Source organism: Mastacembelus armatus, chromosome 11 (genome assembly GCF_900324485.2).
Source record: "Mastacembelus armatus chromosome 11, fMasArm1.2, whole genome shotgun sequence".
Lineage (NCBI taxonomy): Eukaryota > Metazoa > Chordata > Actinopteri > Synbranchiformes > Mastacembelidae > Mastacembelus > Mastacembelus armatus.
The window spans coordinates 15828352-15839597 of record NC_046643.1 but is presented as its reverse complement, the minus strand read 5'-3'; the positions used below and the strand labels follow the sequence as shown (position 1 = coordinate 15839597).

The 11246-nt window shown below is 39.9% G+C and overlaps 1 protein-coding gene across 1 annotated transcript; it reads left to right on the top strand.

Annotated features, from left to right (window-relative positions):
• Positions 1-2685: 2685 nt before the first annotated feature.
• On the top strand, positions 2686-7725 carry csnk2b (casein kinase 2, beta polypeptide). The gene is made up of 7 exons (XM_026300963.1): positions 2686-2812; positions 3394-3475; positions 3667-3769; positions 4418-4533; positions 4836-4911; positions 5087-5276; positions 5809-7725. Exons 2-7 carry the CDS (start codon positions 3404-3406, stop codon positions 5897-5899), a joined length of 648 nt encoding a protein of 215 aa, XP_026156748.1. The 5' UTR covers positions 2686-2812; positions 3394-3403; the 3' UTR covers positions 5900-7725.
• The last annotated feature ends 3521 nt before the right edge of the window (positions 7726-11246 follow it).

The window sequence follows — 11246 nt, the reverse complement described above, 5'->3', positions numbered from 1 at the left end:
ACAACATGTTCTCCATGAAAGTAATTTGAGTGAGGCTGCAAGCAGCAGTTGTATGAAGTGCCTGCAGAATATCTTCTGAATTCATATATCATTTGCTTTAACCTGAAAATGTCAGTGAAGAAAGCCTGTTCAAACTTCCCTCAAGCCATTGTAATGTCCACACTACTTTAGAAGTAAATGTCTTATGTAGAAAATGTTACAAAGGAAAAAGTATGTAAGTATAATCAAAAAAATGTACTTTGAAGTAGTGAAAGCACAAATGCTCTATAGCACAGCTATAATAGTGTTATACATTTATATGGTTTCTTCTTCTTTTCTTTTCGGCTGCTCCCTTCAGGGGTCACCACAGCGAATCATCTGCCTCCATTTAACCCTGTCCTCTGTATCCTCCTCACCTACACCAACTATCCTCATGTCCTCCTTCACTACATCCAAGAACCTCCTCTTTGGTCTTCCTCTAGGCCTCCTTCCTGGCAGCTCTAACCTCAGCATCCTTTTACCAATGTATTCACTGTCCCTCCTCTGAACATGTCCAAACCATCTCAATCTGGCTTCCCTGGCTTTTTCTCCAAAACATCTAACATGAGCTGTCCCTCTGATGTCCTCATTCCTGATCCTATCCATCCTCGTCACTCCCAGAGAGAACCTCAACATCTTCAGCTCTGCTACCTCCAGCTCTGCCTCCTGTCTTTTTCTCAGTACCACTGTCTCTAAACCAGACAACATTGCTGGTCTCACCACTGTCTTGTCCACCTTTCCTTTCATTCTTGCTGACACTCTTTTGTCACACATCACACCTGACACTTTCCTCCACCCGTTCCAACCTGCTTGCACACGTCTCTCCACTTCTTTTCCACACTCTTCGTTGCTCTGGACTGTTGACCCTAGGTACCTAAAATCCTCCACCTTCTTCACCTCTACTCCCTGTAACCTCACTGTTCTACTTGAGTCCCTCTCATTTACACACATGTACTCTGTTTTGCAGCTAACCTTCATTCCTCTCCTTCCAGAGCAAACCTCCATCTCTACATTTTCCTCCACCTGCTCTCACTACAGATGACAATGTCATCTGCAAACATCATGGTCCACGGAGATTCCTGTCTAACCTCATCTGTTAGCCTGTTCATCACCACAACAAACAAGAAGGGGCTCAAAGCCGATCCTTGGTGCAGTCCCACCTCCACCTTGAACTCCTCTGTCACCCCTACAGCACACCTCACCACTGTCTTACAGCTCTCATACATGTCCTGCACCACTCGAACATACTTCTCTGCCACTCCAGACTTCCTCATACAAAACCACAGCTCCTCTCTCGGCACCCTGTCATACGCTTTTTCCAAATCTACAAAGACACAATGCAGCTCCTTCTGGCCTTCTCTGTACTTCTCCATCAGCATTCTCAAAGCAAATATTGCATCTGTGGTTCTCTTTCTTGGCATGAAACCATACTGCTGCTCACAAATGCTCACTTCTGACCTCAGCCTAGCCTCCACTACTCTTTCCCATAACTTCATTGTGTGACTCATCAGCTTTATTCCTCTGTAGTTTCCACAACTCTGCACGTCTCCCTTGTTCTTAAAGATGGGCACCAGTACACGTCTCCATTCCTCAGGCATCCTCTCACTCTCCAAGATCTTGTTAAGTAGCCCAGTCAAAAACTCTACTGCCACCTCTCCTAAGCACTTCCATACCTCCACAGGTATGTCGTCAGGACCAACTGCCTTTCCACTCTTTATCCTCTTCAACGCCTTCCTCACTTCATCCTTACTGATCTTTGCTACTTCCTGCTCCACATCAGTCACCTCTTCTACTCTGTGCTCTCTAACATTTTCCTCATTCATCAACTCTTCAAAATATTCCTTCCATCTTTCCATCACACTGTGGCACCTGTCAACACATTTCCATCCCTGTCCTTAATCACCCTAACCTTCACTTTACGCTGCATCTCCCTGTACTCTTGTCTGTTCTCTTCTGTCCTCAGTGTCCTACTTCTTCTTAGCTAACCTTGTCCTCTTAACACACTCCTGAACTTCCTCATTCCACCACCAAGTCTCCTTATCTGCTTTCCTCTTTCCAGATGACACACCAAGTACCCTCCTACCTGTCTCCCTGATCATTTTAGCTGTAGCTGTCCAGTCATCTGCAAGAACCTCCTGACCTCCCAGAGCCTGTTTACATCTGAGATTCTGTAATCCTGAAATGCTTGGCATTAAAAAAGGACTTAGACTTATCAAGAAAGTGTCCTGTTTAAATTCTGTCACTTGACCGCTTCAACTAATTATTGCCAGTCTAACTGTACATGCTTTTATTTTTAAGGTTTTTTAATCTGTAACAAAGCCTGATATTTTACAAGCACTTCATACTTTATGTAAAAATTGTTAGAAAAAGTAATGAAGTAAAATGTACACTTCCCTGTAGTAAGCTAAATATGTAGATTTATTTCTAAATACATATTCTGTTGCAACTCGTGTATAAATATTCTATGTAACAAGAAAAATATTTCAGGATTTAACTTTATGTACGTTATGTTTTATGAAACATTAGATCGTACTGCAGACACACTTTTTTTTTATTTGTGATATTGATTACACGTAATTTCTTGATAAACACTTCATAAGAAGATGTAATACTCCAGATTAGCAGCGGGGGGCGGCAGCGGACAATCAGTCCGGTACTTTCTGACACCAGAGGAAGAGGAACAACGTAACCGACGGGGTGAACTGGGAGGTGGTGTCCATTTTATTTACACCGGTGTGAGTGCTAACGCTTTGGTTTCTCGGGTTTTTCGGAAGTAAAAAAGTTAAAAAATCGGGTAAGTTGACAGAATTCCTCATGTGCATGTGCATGTGTTTAAACGCATAAAACGCAGCAACCGACTGGCTTTTAACCAGAACTAGTCGTTGTAGCGAGGCCTGTTTTCTAACGATGCGCCATATTGCGTTTCATTTTGGGTTGTTAGAGGGAGTTAGCTCAGCGAGCTAACGCCGGCTATATGAGCTTAACTGCTGTTGAACCAGTTCATACATAAAATATTTACGGTTGACTTTATCACGAAAACCCCACACTGCGTTCAAAACTAAGGGATGAGACTATTTTCAATGACGTATTTTAGATGAAATGTTCAGACGATAACGCTAGCTAGCTAGTTAGCCTAGCCTTAATCAGGTTTTTGCAGTAGCGTTATTTGTGTCTTCATACAGTCAAGTTAATTAAATAAATTATACTTTTCACATATTTATATAAATGCATATATGAAACAAAACACAGAAAACTCATGCACATACTTGTATATGTATTTTGTTCTTGTCTATTTCCCAACTATGTTTGAAGAAAAAGTTTATTTTGGTTTAATTTAATTTTTGGGATCTGAGTATTTCCACCTGTGTTTTAAAGGTCTTCAGAGATGAGCAGTTCAGAGGAAGTGTCATGGATCTCCTGGTTTTGTGGACTGAGGGGTAATGAGTTTTTCTGTGAGGTGAGTTTCTTCTTTGTGGTTTGTTGCCACCCAGAAAAGCTTGACAATAACAAAAGCAGCAACAATATCAACTCGTATTCCCATTTTTGCATTATCGTACGTTTTAGCATAGACACACTGGACTTTCACTTAGAAGCCCTGTTAGTTCTTAATGAATAATCAGTCTTCATATGTGGTTGCTCTAATGACAGGTGGATGAAGACTACATCCAGGACAAGTTCAACTTGACAGGGCTTAATGAGCAAGTCCCCCACTACCGCCAGGCCCTTGACATGATCCTGGACCTTGAGCCAGGTCTGTATATCATGTTCATACCTTCATATTCTCAGATTGAGTTAAACACTATTTACTGTGTGTTCTGAATCGTTTATAAATATTTTTGTATTGATTCATGTAAAATAAATTAACATAAATTAATTTTATGTTTGACACATTGGATAATTGTGTGGCACACTAACAGTGCCATCCCAAACAACAGCATAGAATCCTAAAATTAATAATGAGACAGAATGTTTATCTGCGTCTTTATTTGGCAGCCAGCATGCACAGCAGAGATCAGATTACATGAGCTACAGATGCTTCAGAACTGTAATTTGTCATCTTAAGCATTGTTAGTTATCTAAAACATAAAAATCTGAATGAACATTTGATCTCAGATATTCTTTTGTATGGGCTTTTTGAAGTGTGTGCTATTTTAGCTGCACCTTAGACTCTTTTTTTCTTGTCTTTGCTTCAAAATTCATTGATGTAGCACATGAGGAAAAAAACACTTGTGTAGAAATAAATGATCAAAAAGAGTACTCCCGTTTGTGTTAATGGTATTTCCTGTCCATTTAAAAATGTGACTTGGTACAGCTTTTCAATTTTCTGAACTGTCAAAAGTGATTTTTTTTTTTTTTTTTTTTTTTTTTATAAACACTTTCTGGTCTTTTTGTTCCTTAGATGAGGAGCTGGAGGACAATCCCAACCAGAGTGACCTGATTGAGCAGGCAGCTGAGATGCTATATGGTCTCATACATGCACGCTACATTCTCACTAACCGAGGCATTGCACAGATGGTAAGCACCAGCTGGATCAGCAAATACACCACTTCTTTTTCCATAAAAGAAAATGTTTTTCCATTCTTTTTTTTCTTGATGTGTTGAAAAATTGTTTACACCATGTGATATGTCACACCCACACCGTGTGTAGGTCTGACCAACATGGCAGGATTTCCTTTTTCATTAGTGATATTAAATGTATATATGGAGAATTACCTCTTCATATTAAAAACTATTTTCAGTATATTTGTTAAATGAAAATGACTGGCTCCTCTTATTTCTGTCATATTATTAATTATTTCTCCATTTCTGTTATACAGTTGGAGAAGTATCAGCAGGGAGATTTTGGTTATTGCCCTCGGGTCTATTGTGAGAATCAGCCTATGCTTCCTATTGGTGAGGATTCAAAATGTGCTTCAATTTAACATTCAATTTAAATGGATCTAATGACAGTATTGGTGCAGAGTGAAATTTCACATAATGTACTAGGAATTGTCTGTGTTATTCAAGCAGTGCTAGTGATCTAATCTTGTTTCTTCCTTCCCCCGTTCCTATTCTGGCTCTTCCACAGGGCTGTCGGACATCCCTGGGGAGGCCATGGTGAAGCTCTACTGCCCTAAATGCATGGATGTGTACACACCTAAATCCTCCAGGCACCACCACACAGATGGAGCGTACTTTGGCACTGGCTTCCCTCACATGCTCTTCATGGTTCACCCTGAGTACAGGCCCAAGAGGCCCGCCAACCAGTTTGTCCCAAGGTTTGTATGGCAGGTTGGAAAAAAAAAAAAAAAAAAAAAGATTTACTCCTATATGCTATAGCAGTGTTTAATAAGCCAGTTATGTGACAAAATACTATAAATAATTATGACTTGCTTCATAAAGTGCCATACAACATAACTGCACTGTAAGCTTCGTTAGAGACTCTACATTGGAAATGTATTCACTCATTCTTTAATATCAGAGTGCAGTTGGGTGCGACAGTGATGGGTTTTCAACAGGTTATTGGTCGTGTGTGTCAGAAGTTTGGATGGTTGTTCCCAGCACGTTTGCAGAACTCTGCTTGACATGTGCTTCCATTCTGACATGTATTTGCAGGAATGGAACACTGTGCTCTCCCATCACTGATCAGTGTAAACAAACTTGTCAAGTTGCACTGTACATGTTTTTTGTGGTGTCTTGTCTATTTTATTTTGTAATTAAGATGATATTTGCATCCTGGGAGTGTTCTGTTAACTTTAACCCACATGACCAGGGGCCAAAATAAATATTCACATGTTGTTCCTCCTACAGGTTGTATGGGTTCAAGATCCACCCCATGGCCTACCAGCTCCAGCTGCAAGCCGCCTCCAGCTTCAAGAGCCCTGTTAAGGCCATCCGCTAGAGTGTCTAGGACTGAGGAGGAAGATTTGTGTAGAGAGAGACAGAAGGCATGAAAACATTACTGTCAGAAATGGAGGGGTCACCTGCATTTTACAGAGCGTTTTAGGTGCTCCCTCCTCACCCTGAAGACTGTATTATTTTGGTTTAGATTAGGGCAAATGAAAACACTGAAGATTTTTGAGTGTGAGCGAGACAAAGAACGCACAGCAATGATCTTAATCACAAAGACACACTCATGCACACACACAGACATGCGAAAGTACATCAATGTATTCACACACTTGGGATTCCATGCATGTACCTTACCAAACTCATCAGTGCCAAAACTGGAGGTGAAGAAAGAGGAAGCTGTACAATACAGGAGTTCAATGTTGCTGCCATTGGTCACTGACGAGAAACATAAATGAGCGGTGGCTGACATGAAAGGCTTTTCATCTCCAGGGCTTTTAGATGGATAGCTGAAAAGATACTATAGTTTAGTTAGTTTCGACCTCTGGATCTGCATTGGGTCTGTATTTGGCACAGTTTGGTAAAGGGTAGTGGTAAACCCTCTGTCATTTGAACCCTTCTTTCCCCCTTAGCTCCCAATGCATGCACACTCAAGCTGGCACTCGCAGAGACAGTTAGGATGGAGGTGACCAGTGTCTTTCTGTATCACCCAGTTTGGTTTGATGTTTTGTGGCATTGTTGCCTGGAGCGTTCTTTAAAGTTTGCCTTAAGGTGCAGTGAAAATAACCAGATTGTTTTGCTTTTTAAGAGGCAATTGCAAAGTTAATTATTTTTTTCTGTTAGATGAGGTAGAGTAGAAATAGATATCATGGATTTCTGAATGGTTGAGAAAATTGTAGTTACTGTGTAATTTCTCCAGCTGTCTGTGTGTGTGTCAACCATCTGTCTGTATTGCTACCTATTTGAGAATCCACCCCACAGCAGCAGCCTGAGCTGCATTTGTATTGTCTCCCCCCTTCTCTCGTAACTTCAGCTCCCCCAAAGAAATAGTTTAAAATTTTGGGAAATACTTATTTGCTTTCTGGTGGAAAGTAGATGTGGGTGTGAAGTGAATGAAACCAATTCTAGCAGCCGTTTATCTTGGACTGGGAAAAGGGAAACATGTAGCCTGGCTTTCCAAAAGCAGTAAAATCCTAATAGCAATATCAAAAAGACAAATCGCCACTTCACTGGAGGGTTTTGTGCTGGTTAGCAGCTTCTAGTTAACCAGTGTTAACTTCTAAAAGTTTTCAATTCAGGCAAGCCAAGAATAGTCTGGTATAATAGTCATCATTGTGCTTTTTTTATTTTGTACATTGTAGTTACTGTTTTTGGATTAAACAAAAAATGTATAATGATTAATTTGGTAAGCTTTAGAGGTTAGGTACTTGGCTAGCTGTTAATCAGTTTCCAGTCTTTACTAAACTAAATCAAGCCAGTCAGCCTCTGTAGCTTCACGTTTAATAGATATTAGAATGGTGTCAGCCTTCAGATCTAACTCTCCACCAGAAAGCAAATCTTTCCCATGTGTTGAACTATTCCCATGAAGATTGAAGAGACTCAGAGAAAGTGGAATTAAGACAATCTGAATCCTTCTGCTCACTCCACCATCTTATTATTTACTTAATAGAGACAGACCACCAGCTGCAATGTTTTGGTTTCTGAAACAGTGGGGATGCCCTCCCCTTTATTTCCTGTCCTCTTTTTCTTTTGTGTAAAGGAGTTTTTGTTTTTCACTATACAAGATAATTGGTGTGTCCAGATTTTAACAAATGTTTGTCTGTGTTGAAGAGTGAGCAGGATTCAGAATTCTCAATAAACTTATATTTTCTTTTCATACTCTTTAGTCCTTCATTGTGTTTAAACCTGTAGTTCAGTGCTTCTGCCACCTCATGTCAGCAAAGAGCTTAGTTTCATTTAAACTTCTCAGGATTCAAATCTTATGTACTTACAAAACAATAATGTAAAAATGACCATCACCACAAAACACATTGTACCTTTATTCTCACTTAGGAGTTTTTTTTTTAACATAGATTTTATTGTTATGATACATGAAAGAAGAAGGCAAACAAGCAAAATTCATCTTTAATGTGAAATATGCTGCACTCATCCAGCTAAAACCCTTAAAATAGACAGCAGGAGACACCATGTTATGGCTTCTTTACGTATGACTCATAAACACTGTTTTTCCCCTCTGTACTGCAGCTGTCTCTAGCAAAATGACTGGCAGGGTGACTTGTTTTCATGTGGCCTTGTGCTGTCATTTTTTCCACAGGGAGAAGAGGAGGGAGGCGGTTCCTTTAGGACTCAGGGTAACCTCAAACCACAGCTCAGGGACTGCCCAGCTCATTTTTTACTTGATGAGGAGGAATTTCCCATTTTCATAGATGTTGAGTGTACCCTGAAGTTCCTGTGGCAAGAAAACAGCTGAATTAAAGTTTTGTTGGTTCTGTTCATACTGTAGTCATGTGAAATGTTCAGCCTCTGCTTTCACACACTCAGAGGCAACATTGCACCATTTTCCTCCCAAAGAGCTTTCTTGGGCTGTATCCCTACAACAGATACCAATAAGGAAATTCCAGTCCCAGTAAGTGATGTCACATGCTAAAGCACCTCCAAAATATGTTTTGTTAGATTGTAAAAAAAAATATATAATGTGTTGATAGAATCTTTAACTCCATAGCCAAAGTTTCAATCTGTACTGGGTCTGACAAGAATGTAAAAAGATTGTGGTAGAGACTTTAGGAGCTCAAACTTGACAGGACATGCTGAACCTGATAGCAGTCAGTATGGAAAATGTGCCGTGCATACAGAAAGCACTAGACCTCGAAGAATGAAAAACAGAATCCCTGCGTAGCTTTTGTCTTTATGCTTCATTTTTTCATGTAGGATTTCCTTGGATTTTGCTGTGACTTTTCTACCATTACAAGCTGTCTAAGCACACACTTTGCAGGTTTCCTCCCTGTGTTGATGAGTGACAATTTCTTGTAGATTTCCACTCCCCAAAATTCTGTACAGACATTTGCAGTTCCCAGATGATGAATCCTGATGAAGCCTTTTCTTCCAGGATGTGGTTCTGAGTGAAACGTCTCAGCTGTATATATTGGAACTGTCCTACTTGTGTTCCTTCTCATAGTCTTTCCCACAGTGTGGATTTTTCTATTGACTTAGCTGCCACTGGAATAAGGATTAGTTTGGCTGGTTTGTTCTACACGCCCTCTTTCCAAATGACAACAGTTGAGAAACGCCAAGGATCTGTGGGCAAAACAATAGAGGCATTTCGCCGGGTCCAAACACCCTCCTCCTCAGCAAAGTGTTTCAAAATGATGACTCTGAAGATGCCATTTCATAATTATTCCCCCCTCAAGCCAAAAACCAAATCATACCCCCTTTTAAAGTCACATTCAGAGAGATAAGAATCATCCTCACTAACCAATATAGTAAGTCTTTGCTTCTTGCTTAATTGCTTCACCCATGACTCCACTTGTCAGTCATTCACTGAATAGTTTTGTCATCTCTCACCAAGGGTGTTTGCAAACACATAGAGAAAAACAGACAACTCTGGGACAAGACCAGACTTGGTTGTATGAATAATTTAACTCATTTACAATTTCTGTCTTTGAAATGAAGTCAAGTAAAGTTGTCATTATTTCTTTTAAAGTCAGAATGTGAGGATGGACTCGCAGAAACCTCCCTTCCTGACATTGGCCTTGATAATACACAACGGCCTGTTGTGACCTGCCTTATCCTGCAGTAAACAACTGTAAGAACAACTTCATCAAGCCCTTCAGGTACATTGCAAAATATTCAGGGCCTGTGTCATTTATGGAGGGTAAAAGCATGAGCAAGATCTGATCGTTTGGGTCACTTGCAGACATGTTGAGAAAATATTTACATATGACAAACTTTTAATATGAGATGGTGAATTTGTTGGCAAATAGGTGCTTATTTACTAGTAGTACCATCATCATTCATATTCTTTTAGCTCTGTTTGTTGTCTCTACCAGCTCTACAAAAACACCTGAGACTGAGGCTGCTGGTGTGGAAGGGTCCCTTCAAGCAGTTTTAGTCTCACACAAATTGTGTTAGATGCATTATACGTTTTGGGTATTGCAGTCCGTTGCTCTTACTGTGGCTGCAGCTGCAGGTACACTGAGATATTGCCTGTGGGAAAACCTGAATTTGTATGATACTTAAAAACTGAAATGAGGCCAACAGTGAATCAAGTATTACTACTTTCTACTGTGTCCTGAAAACTTCTACACACTTGTCAGGATCAAAATATCAATGAATATTAAGAATCCGTGCAAGAGGTAACTTTATATAACTAGAGGTCAGTTCCATTATCTTCTTTAGTGCTTATTTTCTTACATTAGTGAGATGATTTTAAGTGTGTTAGCTAAAATACAACACTGTGATCCACTTTGTCTCACTGCGTGTTAGGACCACACAGTTGTACAAAAGGAACAAGGAGTAGAGCAAAAAGTGAGGCGGTCTATTGTGTTACTGTAAAGCGTCACTGACCTGACATACACCCACACCACTGCCTTCACCTTGTTTATTAAAACCTCTTCAGCCTAACATGTCGTCTTGATGGGAGATTTTACATCAATGTTTTTTCTTCTAGTGATTTTGAAGAACACATTAAACTTTTATGAGCTAATAAAGGTTTTCCAGATCTTCAGATCTTTTTGTTTAGACTGACTATCACTGTAACAATTTAAGAATATAGAACTAAAAGAAGTGAAAGTTCTGCATTTAAATTCCTAGTTAAGTCAAAGTAATCAACAAAATGTACTTACAATGTGAAAGGTAGTCACTCTGCAGAAAAACCCAGCAGACACCACTGATTTGATCTTTGCCAGGTTTGATCATATGTTTTAATGGGAAATCATTGTATGAAAAATGTCTGTCGAATGAACTGAGTGAAGTAGAAAGCAGAAGTATTAAATGCATATAGACTGAAAAACCAGATCTTTAACTTAACTATAGCTGAATTTATCCATGTCTCATCATTAACATCTGATAATAAACTTTAGTCAATGTATCAGTGCTAAAACCCTCCAGGGGTCGAGCAGCACGTGAGCTGTCACCAGAGTAAAAAAGAGCCCAGATCTATAGATGCCCAGACCATAGAAGTGACTTTAATTGACTGTAAATAAAACACCATGACGATAAAATCACCACACAAACACTATGAGTTCAGTTTTTCCAGCCTTCCCATCCTTTAGCCTCGTGCTGGACTGTCTGGTCCTGCCACCTGTTAATCACACAGGTGGGACACTTTGAGAAGAGCTGGGTGGATGTACCGGAAGACCTCCTCTCATTGGATAACGGTGACGTTTGGTTAAGGCGTTGCA

What these genes read in the sequence shown, in the direction of transcription:
- csnk2b (XM_026300963.1), top strand. Translation starts at nt 3,404, where the DNA reads ATGAGCAGTTCAGAGGAAGTGTCATGGATCTCCTGGTTTTGTGGACTG. An exon ending in ACCGAGGCATTGCACAGATG is followed by an intron (nt 4,534 to 4,835) that starts GTAAGCACCAGC and finishes TCTGTTATACAG; the next exon opens with TTGGAGAAGTATCAGCAGGG. An exon ending in TCAGCCTATGCTTCCTATTG is followed by an intron (nt 4,912 to 5,086) that starts GTGAGGATTCAA and finishes GCTCTTCCACAG; the next exon opens with GGCTGTCGGACATCCCTGGG.